This window comes from Delphinapterus leucas, chromosome 15, assembly GCF_059928025.1.
Source record: "Delphinapterus leucas isolate spDelLeu-1000000601 "Yukka" chromosome 15, BTC_Dleu_Yukka2, whole genome shotgun sequence".
NCBI lineage: Eukaryota > Metazoa > Chordata > Mammalia > Artiodactyla > Monodontidae > Delphinapterus > Delphinapterus leucas.
Genome location: NC_143143.1, coordinates 65626801 through 65645640, shown reverse-complemented (window position 1 = coordinate 65645640; position 18840 = coordinate 65626801). Strand labels below are relative to the sequence as shown.

The 18840-nt window shown below is 50.3% G+C and overlaps 1 protein-coding gene across 25 annotated transcripts in view; it reads right to left on the bottom strand.

The window, feature by feature from the left end:
- The window catches only part of EPB41L1 (erythrocyte membrane protein band 4.1 like 1), a 130002-nt gene that overhangs the window by 50890 nt on the left and 60272 nt on the right, over positions 1-18840 (bottom strand). For all 25 annotated transcript variants that reach the window (XR_016387913.1, XR_016387912.1, XM_089896807.1 and 22 more), the window contains 4 exons: positions 6614-6804; positions 5568-5732; positions 3544-3648; positions 2896-2938 (listed from right to left, as the gene is read on the bottom strand). Coding sequence is in view for 23 of the 25 variants with exons in the window: in XM_089896807.1 (XP_089752933.1) it covers positions 2896-2938; positions 3544-3648; positions 5568-5732; positions 6614-6790 (490 nt within the window). In the remaining 2 variants the exon portion in view is untranslated. The remainder of the gene's footprint in view (positions 1-2895; positions 2939-3543; positions 3649-5567; positions 5733-6613; positions 6805-18840) is intronic.

Here is an 18840-nt window from a genome sequence, read left to right as displayed (position 1 = left end):
TGCTCTTCCCTCTACACCAAAGTCTGTGCCCCAGGACATTAATGGGAAGATAATTAATCTAGAAAATACCACATTAAACAGGCTTCCTAACTTTGGACTTCTCAGAGCCCTCGCTCTGCTGCTGTGCATTGCACCTCTTGAAGGGGGACATGCATTCAAGAGTTCCCAAAATCCATTTGACCTGTTGCATCTATCTGTCACAGGGCATCCTTCCAGATTAAAGTTTCTCAGAAAACATGTGGCAAAACTCTGCCCTATATAATGGTGACTCCATCTCAGATGGCAGAATTGGATTATAAACAAGACCCCAAAGCAAATATAATGGGCTAAAAGTAACAAAGAACATTTCACAGGGATAATTGTTAACCTCCAGGTTTAGATATGAAAAATCAATGGTACACATTTACAAGGTAGAGAAAAATAAACCGCTGCGGTTTCAGCTGGAAACAAGCTCTGCAAACCAAGAAGAGGGATGACCACTTAAGAAGAGGGGGGAGGGAGGAGGCCTTGATGAAAGGCCATAATCCAGAACAATGGTCAGACCGCCCCTGGGACATTTTGGGCTCCATGCTCTAAAGAGACCTCTGACAAAGTGAGAAAGAGAGGCCCATCCAGGGCAGGGCTGTGGACGTGAAGGGCTGGAGGCCATGCCATCACTACCATCCTGTCCCTGCAGGCATCACCATCTTCACCCTACAGCTGTCATGTCTCCAACACTTACTAAGTGCTGGTCGCTTGGCTTGCTAAGAACTTTACACGTGTTTTTGGAATTTAATCTTTATAGTGATCCTGAGGTAGACTTTCCTTTTAATAGATGAAGGTTTTGAGAGGTTAAGTCATTCTCCCAGGATCACCCAGCTAGTCAGCGATAGAAAACAGGTCTAGCCTCTGCTCATATGACTCCACAACCTAGGCTCCTGACTGCAGCTGACTCCTTGGAAACAGCAGCCTCAAGGGGAAACAATCCCTGTCTCAAGAATAATAATGGGGGAGTTCCCTGGTGGCCTAGTTGTTAGGATTCCGGGCTTTCACCGCCATGACCCGGGTTCAATCCCGGGGAGCTGAGATCTCACAAGCCGCACAGCACAGCCAAGAAAAAAAGAGAGCGAGAGAATAATGGTAATAATTAATAATAATAATAATGGCTAATACAAACTGGGTGTTACTATGGGCAGGCACCTTTTAGGTGTTGAACACCTAATAACTCATTTCATCCTCACAACAACCCTAAAGATAAGGGTTACCCCCACTTTACAGATGTGAGGCACGGAGCAATTAAATAACACGAGAAGCAGTGATGGAGTCAGGATTCAAATCCAGGCAGGCTACTTCCCGCATCTGTCCTTTTAACCATCACACCAGACTGCCTCCTACTATGTGAAGCACCTACTATGTGCTGGCTGTTGTCCACACTCATATCACTGAACCTTCATCCCCACCTAGTGAGGCAGTAATCACTAATCCACTTGCTAGGGAGATGCGGGAATCCAGAGAGGTGGAGGAATTGCCCCCAGTGCCCTAGGTGATGGGCCCTGAGATTTGGGAGGAAATATACCCAACTCTGAAGGCCAGGACACAAGGACTCAGGTGCCACCTTCAGAAGGTTGGAGTTGTCACAAATCAAGAAAGTGGGTAAAAAATTGCTCTGTGGGGGCCCCAGAAGCCAGAACTGGGGTGAGTGGGTGGAGACTGCAGGGGTAGGAACAGAGACTGTGGCTTTACTAAATAAAGGAGGAAGCCCTGCTCCTTCATAACCCGAGGGGATCACTTCTTGCCCTGGGGAGGGAGTCGAGACCCAAAGATTCTGTCAGCAGCTTCTCTTTTCTAAGGTCCTGGTCCTTCTCAAACACTCTCAGCCACTGTGTGTGTTCTGATTCTTTCAGGCATGAGAGCCAGGCCTCCCAGCTGGGCTGGGGTTCCTGGGGATAGCATAAAGGCCAGGCCTAGGACCCTGTTGGCCCCAGAGAGGGGGGCTCTGTCTGTGAGCCTGCCTCTTTATCTCCAACTTACAGGAGGCTACAAGAAGCATCCCTCAAGCCCCCTCCTGCATAGTCAGCTGGCATCCCTAGGCCCAGCTGCCTGCTGTCACAGCAACAGGCTTGGCTCTAGCTTTCCAGCCAAGGTACCAGGAAGCCCAAGCACAGCCAAGGGGAGGAGCCCCCAGTGGAGGCATCACTGCCTCTAGGCTCCAAGTCCCCACTCACCGCATGCCCCCTGGCTGAGGCCACCTACCTCCCCCTTCTGGCGTTTGAAGGCTGCCCCGCCCCCCTCCCAACATGCCTTTTTTCCTCTGGGCCAGAAAAGACAGGTTTTTGGCTTGCTCATCTGTCTTTGACCCAGGCCTTGAAAAGAGTGCAGGATGGTGCCAGGGGGCCAGGGCTCAAGACCTGGCGTGGCCCATACCTCACTCTGTGATCTTGGGTAAACAACTGCCTCTTTCTGGGCCTCAGTCACCCATCATTAAACACAGGACACATTCACTCCTCTCAGTTGGCAGTGGCCTAGAGTACTGTGGGGACAAGGATTCTGAGCTGAGTCAAGGGTCACTGATCACCGAAGCCTGCACTGGCCCTGGACAGAAGGGTGGCTGTTTTGAGGCCATCGGTCTGTCCTCTTGCCCTAGATGACTCTGCAGGTCCCTTCTAGGGCTGACGTCCTGAAGGCAGCTGTGATCCCTCTGCTAACCTGCTGGGTGACTCCTCTTGTCCAGGCCTCAGGCTCCTCATCTCTAAAACAATACCCTGCCTTCCCCAAGATGTGCCACACACAGCAAACGAACTCACGGGTCCAAACGCACTTCCCAAAGGAGGAAGGAGCAGCGCACCTAGGGCCCTCAAGGCCTGGAGCCCCCCCTCCACCTTCCACTACCAGTTCCAACCACAGCAAGTCACTCACTCCGGATCTGCTTCTTGATTTCCTTGGAGGGGTCCAGCCAGTTCTGTAGGAGAAGATAGAGTTCATTAGAGGGAGATGGAGGAGGGACTTGGGTAGGGCTAGGAGAGCGAAACGTCCCGAAATGCCCTGCCAACAGCCCCTCAGCTGGGAACACCCTTCTCTGGCTGAGCTGTCTGGGTCCTTTCCCCCGGGACTGGGAGGTAAGGGAATGAGGCCTGGCTTCACTCAGGGTTTGGGACCCGGGGCCCTGGGCCTGGCAGTGCTTGGAGGCAGCACGGTGAACGGGTAATGCAGCTGCAGTGGGATTGGTGGGAAGAAGGAAACTCGGGCAGGAGTTTCCCAAGGGTGGGGAAGAGGGGCTGGGGGTGAGTGCCTCAGCTCCCACAGGAAGCCATGCCACGGCTCTCCAGATACCCATCTGGGGCTGACTTGCAGGCCCCCAAGGAAGGGGCACAGGGGAGACAGAGAACTGAGGATGGACAGGGCAGGCTGAACCCTGGAGGCGTACAGACAGAAGGTACCTAATGAAGATCTGAGGACTGATGGAAGCCATGGGATGTGGCCAGGCCAATGGGGGCCTAAGGGAAGAGACCCCCCCCACCACCCAGGGCAGGCCTTCCAGTCAGCCCCACTCCCCAGTCCAGGCACCTTCTGGCTGTCGGCATCACAGAAGGTCAGGCCAAAGTAGTCCTTCTCCAGGAGGTTGAGGTGCTCACAGACCAGGTCAAACAGCACCTGGCCCCGGCCGTGTTTCTGAAGAGAAGAGCAGAGCTGCCGTGAGGCCGGAACACACCTCAGCATGGGGCGGGGAGATGCCCCAGGCTCCACCAGGACGACCTGAAAACCTGCAAGAGGTTTCCAGCATCTGGGGAGGATCTCAGCACTCCTGCCACCCACCTGGCTCTTCTCTCCAAGTCCTAAGGAATCCTGGGGGGACACTAATGCCTAGCCCATCAACTGCCTTCTTCCAAGCCCTCCTGGGGCCCTCCTAGAACTCAGACCTGCTTGGGGGAAAGCTAGAGTGGGGTGGGGGAGTGACTGATTTTTCCTTCCTGTACAGTGATTAGGAGAAACAGGCTAAGTTGGACCCAAGGAGCAGAAAACCAAAAGTCTGAGTTTTGAGTGTGAGAGGAAGAGACAAGCCACCTGACATGTGGGACATGGGCAGGGGAGGAGGGGAGGGCCTGGGACTCAGGGTCACAGCGTGACTGTCCTCCCCTGGCCCCTCCCCTTACACTAAGGGAGCATCACCTCTACCCAGGCAGCAAGTGAGGTTCCACAGGGGCTCACAGAGCCTAAATCAGCCTCAGCTGCAAGCAGCACTGTTCAAGCCACCTTCTCCCCCGAACTCCCATCAGCAAGGCGTGGTACCTCTCTGAACACCATCTGGGCCTGAGGATTCAGAAGGACAAAGCCCAGAACCTGGCTGGGTACCCCAAACCCACAGGGGTGAGGATAAGCATCGATAAAGGGATCACGGGGCAGGGGGTGTGTGAAGCAGTCACTACCCAAAGAGGCAGTGGACTCCAGGGAGCGGGTGAGGTCCCTGCAAGGTCTGGCTAGGTCACTGGGGACCGGCACCAGGCCTGAATGTGGGGAGCAGCTGGGAAACCAAGGGATTCCTGAGCCTGGAGGAGAGCTTCAGAGACAGTGGCCTCGGCCAAACCCTTACACTCTTCTAGGGTAGCTGAAACAGCACCTTGGGGCCACCATGGGCAGGAGGAAAGAGGGAGAAGATATCCCTTTGTTTTGCCCAGGAGTAGGCAAGATGTCCACCCTGCAACCTTTCTATGGAAGAAATAAACATTAAAAAAAAAAAAACAAAAAACCCAACCCGGCAAAGACGACAGAGCCAGCCTCCCAGGCCTCAGAAGTCGGTCCCTTACGACCAGGGATCGGGGCAGGAAGGAAGGTGGGCCCTGTAACTCTCAGCAGTAAAGCCACCCTCTGGGCTCTTCCATACACGTGGATGGGCCAGGAATGGCGCCTGGACCGGGGCAGAACCTCCAAGGGGGCGAGTGAGAGCTCAGAATTCGGGTGGGACTTCCAGCCTGTACAGGAAAGGGAGATGCTACATGTGGGACCAGGAGGGCTGACCCCAGAGAGGAGGTGTCTGCCCAGCCACCCACTGTGGGCCAGAGCCATGCCACAGGGTGTCTCCACAGCCTGGGGGGGTAGGGTCCTTCCAATGGGCCACCTCCCTAAGCCTGGGGGACGCCTCACCATGGAAGCCTCGAGTGACCAGTTTGTCCTGGTGCCCTGGATAGGGTACTTCACAGGGAGAAGCCTTCTCCACACCCATTATATACATGAAAATGATTCTGGTTGAAACCTCAGCGTCTGCTGGGTGAGATGAAAGAGCCCAGGTCCTACCAGGCTACAGATCAGCCCTGAAACGGTGACTCCTTGCCGAGGTACAGCCACCCTGATTCCTGGCACCAGCCCTGTGCCTCGCCTAACACAATCTGCAATGAGAAGAGCCCTCTGCGGGCCTCAGTGCCACCATCTGTGCAAAGGAGGGCTGGCTGGGTCACCTCCCCAGGACGCAGCAGTCGGTCCAGGCCTCCTTGAAGAGTAGATGCCCTCTGGCTTGGCCCAGGCTGAATGCGCACAGAGGCCTGTCCTGGCTCTGAGGATGGTCGACCAAGGACGGGGCCTGTGATGCTCCCTACCTCCACCTCACACTCATATTCAGAGGCATCGAGCAGAGTGACTCGGCAGACGGCACTCTTGTATTTCTTGGCAATCTTCTGGGGCGACTTCTGGGCCTTGCTGGGCGTGGTCCTCTCCGACAGGCCATCGGCCTCCCCGAAGTCCTTCTCCTCCATGTCTAGGCTCTACAGGTCCAACCAAGGGAAGGGTTTAGTCAGCGGGCTAGATACCATAGCTTTGCGTCCAAATGAGGTGCAATAAGGATGCAGCTGGGGCTCAGACAGACCCCAAAATGAGAGCCACTGCCCCCTAAGACACCCCAGGTGACCACGGTCAATGATGGGTGTGTGCAGGAAGAGAGCCAGAGCTTCTGCGTACAATGGGTGGGCTCATACGAGGGGTCCACTGCTCCCCTGCAGGCGGGAGCTGTCCTATCTTGCCGAGAACAGCGCATGAGTGATCAGGACATGGTCTCCTCCTCCTCAGTCTGTCACTGGGTCTAGCATGAGGCTGGGACTGATCTAGTGGAGGGAAGGGAGGTCAGAGCCCTGCCCACTAGTCCTAACTCTGTCACTGACACCCTCAATGACCTTGGCCAAGTCCCTGCCCTCTCTGGTCCAGCTGTGAATTCGGGGAGGTGTGAATTCAATGGCTAGATGAACCCCCAAGTCCTCTGTCTCTTTTTAGGGTGATGAATTTTGCTCTGCAGTCACCCTGGGCTTGCCCCGCTAGAATGGACAGCCTTGGGGGATAGGAAAATAAGGTTGAAAGAACACCGATTTTCAAAATCAGATCTAGATCTGACTTGCACTTCTGTCGCTTTATAGCAATGTGACTTTGGGTAACTCACTTCATCCTGCTGAGGCTCTGTTTCCCCAAGTGTAAAATGGGGAAATCAATAGTTACCTTCTTAGGTCTCAGAGAATTACTTATAGAAATGAACACTATGCCCCCTGCACAGTGCTTGGCATGTAAGGGGTCAATAATACATCTCAGTTTCCTTGTTGCCTCCCTTCTGGAGGACTGGCTGGGCAGGAAGAGGGATCCCGCGCTCTCAGGCACACACCTGTTCGGCAGGCCGGGCGTCCTGATGGGGCGGATGCTTCTCATTGGAGTTGGCCTCGGGATGGCCGTGGCCTGCGGGGGTCACAGGGGTAGTAGCTGCAGCGGCTGCCTCAGGCTGCTGCGGGGCCTCCTCCTGAGCCTTCTTCACCTCAGAATCTGGGCCTGTCTCTGTTGTCATGGTGACCAGCACGCCTGCATTGGCACAAAGGAGAGAGCACGTGATGGGGGAGAGGGGTAGCAGTGGTACGACAGAACAGTGTGAGGGGCACAGGAACCACACGTGGAGAGAGACAGATGGAGACAAACGGACAAAGAGCCACAGAGAGAAGGAGGAGGGAGGGAAGGAGAGACAGAGGAAGTGAGGATGGGGACAGAGTCATGAGAAGTGAGGACTCGGTGGCAACAGCCGAGGTCACAGACCCCCACCCACCCTTGTGCCATATAGCTCCTCAGGGACTCCAAGCTCTTGGCCCAGGTCTGGAATCAGGGCCCTTCCTAAGGGCGAGGAGAGTCTCTCCAGGGGGCCCCACTCTGCCAAGAGCACCAGGGACAGTCAGTGACCACCTCCAGGCAGGCCCTTGGCCAGGCTGTCTCTCCCACTACAGCACCTGGCACACGGTAGCCCCTCAATCAATGTGGGATAAATGGAACTCAACCCAAAGAGCCCTGTGCTCCTGGCCTTTCCAGCCCTGACATCGGACAAGGCTCTTCATGCCCCAAGCCTCAATAATTCCTGCCCCCTGACTTCACAGGGATGTTGTCAGGATGTACTTAAAGGGATAACGCAGGAAGGTACTCTTAAAAAACGCATAGACCTGATGATGTCAAAGTCAGGCGAACTGGACTCGGGCTCCACATCTGCCACAAATGGGCAGTCGGTTGGTCTCACTAGGACTCATCCAAAAAGCGAGGGACTTAGAAATTATCTCTGCAACCGACTATTCTTATCATTTCCCCCTCAGAGCAGGAAGTGAGGAGATTTCAGAGAATGAAGGACCTGTTGCCCAGCTGCTCTTTGGAATAAGCAAATTGCAAAGAGAGAAAAGGAGCGAGAGAAAGAAAGAAAGAGAGAGAAAGAAAGAATGTCATGGCCCCATTTTTATATTAAAAAAAATACCAATAACCTCAACAATACATCTTTGTGTTTGTACACATGTAGTAAAAGATCTGAAAGGATCACCAAACTGTTAAGAGAGGTTAATAATTCAGAAGTAGATAGAGGAAAAAGAGAGGGGGTGGGATAAGAGAGGGAGCTTCATTTTTTACTTCATACACTTTGGAATTACTTGTATAATTTAAAAACTACATCTATATTTTTTTAACCCATGTTGTTTGTTTGTTTGTTTGTTTTTAGGAAGGCAAAAGCACCCATTTCTGACCCCCATTGATCAAAACAAACCTCTCAAAAAAAAAAAAATTTGGAGCTAAAACCGGGTAACAGAGAAATGAGCAGGAACCCGCACCCCTGAGTCTAAAGCCTTCCTCCGAATCCATAATACTAAATGAGAAAGATCCAGATGAGACTTGGCAGGTCCCTCCCTCACCCCACCCACCATGGGGCCTTGGATGGGCAGTTAGACAGACAGACACAGGATTCACCCTGGGCTGTGCACATGCTCCAAGCCCCAGCCCCACGTTTCCTTTTTATTCTTCAGTTTCTCCCCCTGCCTTCCAGGGGCCACCAGCCCCACCCAAAGCAAGGGGCACTGGACAGAAAGTCAGGGGCCCTGAGCACCCCACTCAGCCACCCAACATCTCTAGGGCCCTAGAGAGGTCACGAGCATCCTCAATTCCCACCTCGTGGATAATGAGTGGAACACTTTGTAAGCTGGAGCTCATGGCACAAATGTGAGGGTCTGTTGTTCCAGATGCCGCCCTTAAGAAGATGAGGAGGAAGGGAAGGTCTTGGTCCACATTGCCTCAACCCCACCCAAAAATGCTTTCCACTCACGTCATTACCCCGGGCTTTAAGGGTATAATGTAAAGCCCTAGTTAAATAAAGGCTCTCTGTTGCTTATATGACACTAAGTGCTGACTCTGTGCCAGAGCTCAAAGCAAGAAGAGCTGCTCAGGGGGGCTCACAGCCTCATGGTGTCAAACTGAGACATATCTGCCTGGCTCTGGATTTCTTCTAAGCCCTCACTGGAGGATATCAGCCATAATGCTAGATAAGGCCTACAGGGAAGAGCCCTTAAAATAAACGCCGGCTTAAAAAAAAAAAAAAATAAATGCCGGCTTAATTTTGCTTCAAAAAAAAAAAAAAAACAGAACCCATAGACTAATCTGTATGTTTTGTGCTGGGAGAAGCAGAATCCACATGCCCCTCATGGGTCCAGGGAGCCCAGCGCATCTACTCCCACCTCTGCCTCAGTCTGATTTCAGCCCGTACTCTCTGAACCTTCCCTGGGCCTGCATCATCTTGGAAATAGCCAGGAGAGTAATCTTAAATAAATATCCCAGTCTTTCACCACCCAGGTCTCCAGCAGAGGCTGCTGGCATGACTGCCTGGTGCTGGGAGAACCTCAGAGGAAAGGAGCTGGAAGCCTTCTGAGATAATTAGTCTTCTCCTCTTCTTTTACAGGTGAGATGCAGAGAGCAAAAGAGGCTTGAGTGGGACTTCCCTGGTGGAACAGTGGTTAAGAATCCACCTGTCAATGCAGGGTTTGAGCCCTGGTCCAGGAAGATCCCACATGCCGCGGAGCAACTAAGCCCGTGTGCCACAACTACTGAGCCTGCGCTCTAGAGCCTGCGAGCCACAACTACTGAGCCCATGTACCACAACTACTGAAACCCGAGCGCCTAGAGCCCATGCTCCACAACAAGAGAAGCCACCACAATGAGAAGCCCGTGCACCGCAACGAAGAGTAGCCCCTCTCGCTGCAACTAGAGAAAGCCCACGCACAGCAACAAAGACCCAACGCAGCCAAAAATAAATAAATTAATTAATTAAAAAAAAAAAATATATATATATATCATGGAAGGGACTTCCCTGGTGGTCCAGTGGTTAAGAATCCACCTTCCAACGAAGGGGACGTGGGTTCAATACCTGGTTGGGGAACTAAGATCCCACATGCCGCAGGGCAACTAAGCCTGCGCCCTGCAGAGCCCACACGCCACAACTGGAGAGCCCATGTGTCCCAACTGCTGAGCCCATGAGCTCTGGAGCCCATGCGCCACAACTAGAGAGAAGCCCATGTGCTGCAACGAAATATCCCGTGTGCTGCAGCTAAGACCCGATGCAGCCAAATAAATAAATATATATATATATTTTAAAAATCATGGAATCATGGAAAATTTTCACCAGAGTGAAAAAGCATGATACACAACAGTTTGTACAGATTGACCCTATTTTGATTAATGCACACATACAGTTCCAGAAATTTCAGCCAAGTATATTAACTATGGTTGCTTCTAGAAGGCAGGTCTACAAATCATTTTTTTCTTCTTTCTGTTTAACTGTAGTTCTCATTTTTTTCTACTATACTTGGAGATTTCTTGAATGATTTAAAAAAACTAGAAGTTAAAAAATAAATTTTTCCAATGCACATGGCCTGGTATGACAGGATGAGAAAGAGATAAATAAAATCTGTTTAAATTCTAAAAAAAGTTATGAATTAAAAAGAAAAATCACATTATTATTTTTTAAACCTATGATGAGATCCTTCTGTATCTCACAAGTCCAGGGATAACGGCATGGTTCTCTCACTGGGGCACAGAAAGCGAGCCAAGAACCTGGCCTTGGCTTCTACCACAGCCAGTCACGTGGGCACAGTTCTGCCCAGGCCTAGGTCAGCACAGACTGATGGAGCCCGCTGCGCAGCCAAGCCAGCCAGGCACTGTAGGGGACCCAGAGGGACATGTGCTGGTTCCTGTGGAGCTCATCGCAACACGGGAGGATGATACTCACCCAGGATGTGACTTAGATTTGCCAGTGTACATTTCAGCCTCTAGAAGATTCTGGGACCTGGTGATCAGGAGTATGGCCTGGAGTTCCCAAAGAAGACTTAGAGGGTAGGGAGTGCAAGGTGAGGGAGTTAGGTTTTGAAAAAAGGGAGAATCTAGACAGGAGACGGCAGGGAGGGCATTTGGGCTGAGTCACTACGCGGGCAAACGCCCAGATGTGGGAATAAGTAGGGCTGTGCGGAGGACAGGGAGGAGCCTTGACATCCTGACTCCTTGGAACAAGAAGCCTATAAAGGTGAGCTCCACCCAGCCTGGCAGGAGGGACAGGCTGGAGTCAGGGAGAAGGGAAGGAGTGCGGTGGGGGGATGGGGGCTGGCAGCCTTGCAAGAGTCAGAAGTGTTACTCTGCTGGAAAGGGCAAGACTCCCATTGCTGAGCCACTGTGGGCCAGGCCCAGCATCAGGGACCCCATACACAGTCATCTCATGGACCCCTCCATGCAGGGCAGCAAGGCAGGGGGCAGACCCAGGTCAGTCAGACCTAGACACGGAGCCCGGCTCCACCACTAGCTCACTCTGGGACCTTGGGCAAGTGACTTCACTCCTCTGAGCCTAGGTCACCTCACCTATAAAACAGAGATAGTCTTCCCTCCCTCTCAGGGGGGTGATGGAGATTCAGGAAAATAACATAAAGACGGCACCCAATAAAACAACCCTGAGAGGGTCCAGAATTACAAGCAGTAATGGGAAGCCAGGGTGGGGGGTGGTCTGCGGAGCAGGAGTTTAGAAGTGGCCACCCAGCGACTTCCTTGGTGGTCCAGGGGCAAGACTCCATGCTTCCACCGCAGGGGGCACGGGTTGAATCCCTGGTCGGGGAACTCAGATCCCACATGCCGCATGGTGCGGCCAGAAAAAAAACTAAAAAAAAAGAAGTGCCCACCCAGAACAGATGGATAGAGGGAGACAGAGGCCGGCAAAGCCTAACTGATGACACGAACATATGAAAACCCAAATGCACAGGATTAGAAAAGGGAAAGGTCAGCCAGAGAGGTGAATTCTGACAGTGCCTGCGCCAGCCCTGTCTGGAAGAGAGGGGCCCAGTGAGGCCCAGCATGCTTGCCTGGCCCCCTCTGGGGCCAGCTCAGCAGGCTGTCAGCCTCTGATGCTCTTCAACATTGCAACCACTGGCTGGATCCCCGGGTTTGCCTTCCGGGGTCACTAAGCAGCCTTCAGACGCTGTGGCTTTCCATCTCGGTGGCCTGAAGGGGGAGGGTGTCCTTGCCCAGGCAATATCCACTTGGCCTGCTTTTGTACCTCTCAGTAAAAATGAATTGACCAGTTTATACATCAGGCTGTCCCACCAGGGTTCGCATGACTCAGCATCTCTGAGCCCAGTAAATTGGATTTGTTCTTTTTCTCCATCCCCACTTCCGTCCAGGTCCAAGCCACTCTCAGTTCCTGCCTGCATGGCTGCCCTACCTCTTCCATGGCCTCCCTGTAGCCACTCGGGCCCTCTTAGGGTTTATTCTCCACAGAGCAGCCACAAGGATTTCTTCAAACCTCCATTGGATGCCCTCTTTAAAACCTCCAATGACCTCCCATAAAAATAAAACAGAAATTCTTTATCAAAGCTCCGGGTCCCTGCACACAGCCCCTGCTTCAGCTCCCACTACTTCCCCACCCCTATTGCCACCATCACTGTGATGACGGTGTCACACTGGCTTTCTGTCTGCACCTCAGCCACGCCAGGCTTGCCCCGTCTTGGGGTTGCCCTTTAATGGTCCCTCTGCAGGGACAGCGGACTTGTCCCCTGTCTCTTGACATCTCTCACCTTTCAGATCTCAATCTATGTGCTCCTTGACCACTCTGTCTAAAGTGGGTCCCGCCTTCTATTTTTTTTTTGGTTATAGCTGGTTTTTCGGTTTTGCTTTATTTTGTTTTTGCCATTTTAACCACTTTTAAGTGTAACGATTCAGGGGCATTAATTACATTCACAATGTTGTACAACAACCACTACCACCTATTTCATCGCCCCTCAAACAGAAACTCTGTTCCCATGAAGCAAGCATGCCAGGTTTGGTTTTTTCATAAGTTCACAAACGGAACTTATACTGATTGACTGACTTACTTATTTGTTTCTATTCCTCCTCTAGAACATAAACTCCTCTAGAATATAAACTCCACAAAGACAAAAATTTATCTGTCTCAGGAATTCCCTGGCGGTCCAGTGGTTAGGACTCTGCGCTTCCACTGCAGGAGGCCTGAGTTTGATCTCTGGTCAGGGAACTAAGATCCCACAAGCTGTGCAGCGTGGCCCAAAAAAAAAAAAAAAAAAAAAAAAAAAAAATTTATATGTCTCATTTGCCATTTTCCCCAGGGCTTAGCACAGTTCTTAATAAATAACAACAATAAAGCTAACATTTATAGAGTTTGCTATTTACCAGGCACTGATCTAAGCAGGTTACATCAATTAACTCATTTAATCTTCATAATAACCTATAATAGGTACTCTTAATATCTCCATTTTACAAAAGAAGAAACTAAAGCACTGAGAAGTGAAGTAACTTGCCCAAGATCACGCAGCCAGTAAATAGTGTCAGAATTCAAACCCAGGGAGTCCGGAGTCAGAGGGATGGGTAGATGGATAAATGGAAAAACACATGGGTGATGGGTGGATGGGACACCAATGAGACAAGTCTAGAGACCTGGGCTGCATTCACCTCGGGAGCCTTTCTGGCTACCAGCCAGCCAGCCTGTCCTGACAACTTATCAGGCCTTACGCAGCTGACTTTTCCATCCAAACTCCTGACTATTTTCCTCCTGATTTTATTGATGAGGACACAGAGACCCAAAGAGGTCTACCGATTTGTCCAAGGTCATAAGGTGTGCCAAGTCTCTCTGGCTCCAAAGTCCGTCCCACTACATGATGTTTCAGCAGCCTCAGGGGGTTCGTGCTGAATAATTTCTCCCAGGGGTGAAGCAGGCTAAGAAAAAACTTCCCAAGATTGAAAGGCAAATACACTTGGAAGAGCTGAATTCAAAATCAGGACCACTGTTTCTTGTTTCAGTTCTGCCACTTCCTATCTGATGGGCCTTGGGTGAGTCACTTCCCCTTCTGAGCATCAGTTTCCCCATTTGTCAAATAAGGATGAGAGCTCCTGTCCTCCCACTTCAGAGCAGGGCTGTGTAGAGCAAGGGTGTTTCAGAGAACAAAAGGACTTTGAAACACAAAAGTTACAGTCACGCTAAAGACAAGGGAGAGTATATCACAGATGTTTACGACATGTGTACCAGAAGTGTGCCTTTGCATACATATACATAGCAATGAAACAGCATGGGGGCACACATAGCCACGAGTGCCCATGGTCATGAACAATCACTCCCTAGCCAGGAAGGTTCTGTTCTAAATCTGAGACACTGACGACTTCTACCCAGGTGTTTGTGGGAATGCTGAACCAGGTAGGAACTAACGGTAGGAAGGAGTGGAGAGAGAAAGAAATGGACAGCGTGTGGAAGACACCAAAACAAAGAGAATGCTAGGCAGAAAGTGAGATTCTTCTGTTCTGAATGATGTTTTCAGTGATCAGTGTTACCAGGAGAATCCTTCTTTCTTTGGGGGAAACCAGGGAGTACATCTTCCCCGTCCCCCTACAGCCATCTCCTGGACTATTGGTCCTCATCTGCACCCCTAGAACCATGCCCTGCTCAAAGAAGCGGGAGGATGAGCCCTTGGACTACCCTTTGAACTCCCTTGCCTGCTAACCTCTGGTTGCCTTTGGCCAATGGGAATCACTGGCGGGAGGTCAGAGGGTGGAAGCAGAGAGGGACAGGGGTATATCTTCCCAACTGCCCTTCCTGTGGTTCTGGTGGTGGCTGAACCCCCCCTCTGTGACAGCTCCTTGCACAGGCCCAGCCATCGCTGAATTCTGGTAACACTATTCCCTCCCTCTGTTCATTCAGGCCAAAGGGAGGTAATAGCTTCTGTCACTGTGAGTTTGCGGGTACCCCTTGTGGGTTCCCTTAACCCTGCTCGCGGCTTTAGTAACTTCTCCAAGTTGAAGCATCTGAGTGGAATTCTGTTTTCTGCCAGAATCTGACTGATACACCACCTGACCCTAAATAGATATACGAATTAGAGAGGGAGGGGAGGAGAAATTGGGAAGAGGCAGTCTAGTCTAGTGGTTAAGGATAAAATAGGAGGCTGGAGACCTTGAACACTCCCTTAACTTCCCTGTGACTCAGTGTCTTCATCTGTAAAATCACGATGATAATCTCACCCACTTCACAGGTTTACTATGAAAACAGAATCGGACCATGCCCGTAAAGCACTTACATGACAAAACCCACAGTTAGTGCTCAAGAAATATTAGAAATTCTCATCTTGAGTTCTGAGTCTAAAGGCTCAAATGTTAACAATACCATTCCCTTAGAGCAGGAATTTTCGGGGCTTTTTAAAGGGGGTTCTCCAGTATGGCGGTTCCTTAAAAAACTACAAATAGAACTACCATATGACCCAGCAATCCCACTACTGGGCATATACCCTGAGAAAACCATAATTCAAAAAGAGTCATGTACCAAAATGTTCATTGCAGCTCTATTTACAATAGCCCAGAGATGGAAACAACGTAAGTGTCCATCATCGGATGAATGGATAAAGATGTGGCACATATATACAATGGAATATTACTCAGCCATAAAAAGAAACAAAATTGAGCTATTTGTAATGAGGTGGATAGACCTAGAGTCTGTCATACAGAGTGAAGTAAGTCAGAAAGAGAGAGACAAATACCGTATGCTAACACATATATATGGAATTTAAGGGAAAAAATGTCATGAAAAACCTAGGGGTGAAACAGGAATAAAGACACAGACTTACTAGAGAATGGCCTTGAGGCTATGGGGAGGGGGAAGGGTAAACGGTGGCAAAGCGAGAGAGAGGCATGGACATATATACACTACAAAACGTAAGGTAGATAGCTAGTGGGAAGCAGCCGCATGGCACAGGGAGATCAGCTCGGTGCTTTGTGACTGCCTGGAGGGGTGGGATAGGGAGGGTGGGAGGGAGGGAGACGCAAGAGGGAAGACATATGGGAACATATGTATATGTATAACTGATTCACTTTATTGTGAAGCAGAAACTAACACACCATTGTAAAGCAATTATACTCCAATAAAGATGTTAAAATGAAAAAAATATAAATAAAGGGGGTTCTCTGTGTTACACAATTTTTCTACTATGAGCATGTATTACTTAGGAGTCAGAAAAGAAAAAGAAAAGAATTAAAAGAAAAAACGCCGTGAGAGAGAGAGAGAGCCTACTATCCTTCCCCTCTGGGGATGATGGTAATTGCCATCGGGATCTCCCCAGTACGGAACATTCACTTCCTTGAGTGACAATCTCCCGGTGGACATGAATGAAATGACCGCCTGTGAGGAGGGAGGAGGGGGACTGTGCCGCCCTACCAGCCGGTCCCCTAATGGAGTCAGAGGGGTGGAAACAGGAGCTGGGCCTGCAGTCATTCCCACTGATGCTCAGGTCCACACACGGCAGTGGGGAGACGGCAATTTGTCAGAGGCCTGCGGTACCCATGGGCACCGCCTTAAATAAAACCAAGCAACATGAAGAGGCTGCCACCCGTCAGCACTGGCTTCTTGCCCAAAGGTTTCACGTGCCACCGTGGAGCCACAGACTGATGTGCAGTTGTAGGCCGGGGACCACATGACATGCCCAGAACTGTAGAGTAACAGCATCAGAAAGGAGAAATGCCTCCCGCTTGGACCACACTGACGACTGCAAAGGCAGACAGAGACGTCCCTCTGGTGGGACATCCTCTGAGAGCTGGACAATGAGCTTCCAGGCTTCGTCTCCTGTGAGCTCCACAAGGGTCACCCGAGATAGGTAGGTTTATTCCCCAGGCAGGCTCAGCTGGCCAAGGTCACGCAACTACTCAGTTTGAGTAGAGCCAGGACGTGGACCCAGGTCTGCTGACTCACAGCCCCATGCCCTTCCCCCTCGATCCTGCTACATCCCACCACCTCCGACTTGCTGTCAACCACGTAACCAAAGCTACCGTTGCTCTGGATGTGGAAATAATAACAGCAGTATCAACCCCTCCCACATGCAGGGTGCTTTACAATCTAAAAGATCCGTTTATTACCATCATTCGCTTGGACCTCACCAATCAGCAGTTGGTGAGAGGGAGCACGGAGCTGAAGTTACAAACATGGGCTTTGGAGCAGTGTCCTTGCTTCCTCGGGTTCCGGGCTCCGCTGAGAACGGAGGCGAGGAGGGGAAAGAAGACAGGAGAAGCAGCAGACCTTCCTTGGCAACGCTTCGTGATCTCACAGTTTCTGAATCTCTCTCACTTGATTTTGTTTAAACACTAGGAAATTTCATTGTCAGCGTTATTCCGAATAAAGTAAAATTGGAAACAACTTTACATGTCCATCAACCCCCTGTTGATGGCCAAATGAACTAGGATTTATCCATTGAAAAATGAATTACAGAGGCTTCCCTGGTGGCACAATGGTTAGGAATCCGCCTGTCAATGCAGGGGACAGGGGTTCAAGCCCTGGTCCGGGAGGGTCTCACATGACGCGGAGCAACTAAGCCCGCACACCATAACTACTGAGCCTGCGCTCTAGAGCCCGCAAGCCACAACAACTGAGCCCACAAGCCACAACTACTGAGCTCACGTGCCACAAATACGGAAGCCCTCAGGCCTAGAGCCCGAGCTCTGCAACAAGAGAAGCCACCGCAATGAGAAGCCCACACACTGCAAAGAAGAGCGGCCCCTGCTCGCCGCAGCTGGGGAGAGCCTGCATGCAGCAACGAAGACCCAACACAGCCAAAAATACATTAATTAATTAATTAATTTTAAAAAAAAGAAAAATGAATTACAAAAGTATTACATATCTATTGTGAACATTTTTGAAATGGATTTCGTATACATTGACAGGGAAAGATGTCAGCCTATAGAATGAAAAAATGTACATTGTAAAACAATAATGCAAGTTATGGTCCCATTCTGGTTTGTATGTTTATGTAGGTATAGAAAACAATTCCGGAAGGACCCACATCACACTGTTATCATTGGCTACTTCTGGAGAAAAGGATTTTGGTTGGGGAGCCACGGAGAGAATATGCTTCTGAATTATTAGGATTCTTCACATAAATCTTTTGTAATTAAAATGAAAGAAAAAGGGGGCTTCCCTGGTGGCGCAGTGGTTGAGAATCCACCTGCCAATGAAGGGGACATGGGTTCGAGCCCTGGTCCGGGAAGATCCCACATGCCGTGGAGCAACTAAGCCCGTGCGCCACGACTACTAAGCCTGCACTCTAGAGCCTACGAGCCACAACTACTGAAGCCCGTGCGCCTAGAGACCGTGCTCCACAACAAGAGAAGCCATCGCAATGAGAAGCCCGCGCACCGCAATGAAGAGTAGCCCCTGCTCGCCGCAACTAGAGAACACAACTAGAGAAAACCCACGCACAGCAACAAAGACCCGACGCAGCCAAAAATAAATAAATTTATAAAAGTGGAAATGTGGCCTTAAATTCTGGTTTAAAAAAGAAAGAAAAAGTAAATATAATATTTTTTAAAAAAAAGGTCTGTTTGGATCAGTCATTTACTTCCCACAGTACCTGCTGTAATGCCATTTCTGCCTGTTCTCTTCCAATCTGTATCTATGGTCAGACCTAATTTTATACCACTTTAATCTGAGTGCTTATAGTTTTATGGGTTTCTTTCTATTTAACATTCGTTGTATCAGAGGGACTTCCCTGGCGGTCCAGTGGTTAAGACTCCATTCCACTGCAGGGGGCACGCGTTCGATCCCTGGTCGGGGAACTAAGATCCCGCATGCTACATGGCGTGGCCAAAACAAACAAACAAACGAAAAACTTCAATTGTATCAGAAATATTTCCACATTATTATATCATCATTATCACACAGCTAACATTCGTGGGTGCTTCACTGTATGCTAGAATGTGCTAGGATTCCCATGCTAAGAATTTTACATGCCTAAACCTAAAATCACTTAGTCTTCACGACAAGCTTAAAAGCAGGTACTTGGACAATCCATATTACAGATGGGGATGAACTGATTTGCCAGGACCTCACAGTCAGTAAGGACAGAAACTAGACTTAAACCCTGGTCTGTCCACAGTCCTCGCTGTGAACCTCTCCATCCTACTCCCCTCCCAGGTACTGAGTGGTGAGTGAGAAGAATGCAGCAAGTAGGGATGAGGAGACCCAGGTCCTGGGTCTTCCTGCTTGCATGACCTTGGACAAGTCACTTCCCCTCTGCTTTGTCCACTCAATCA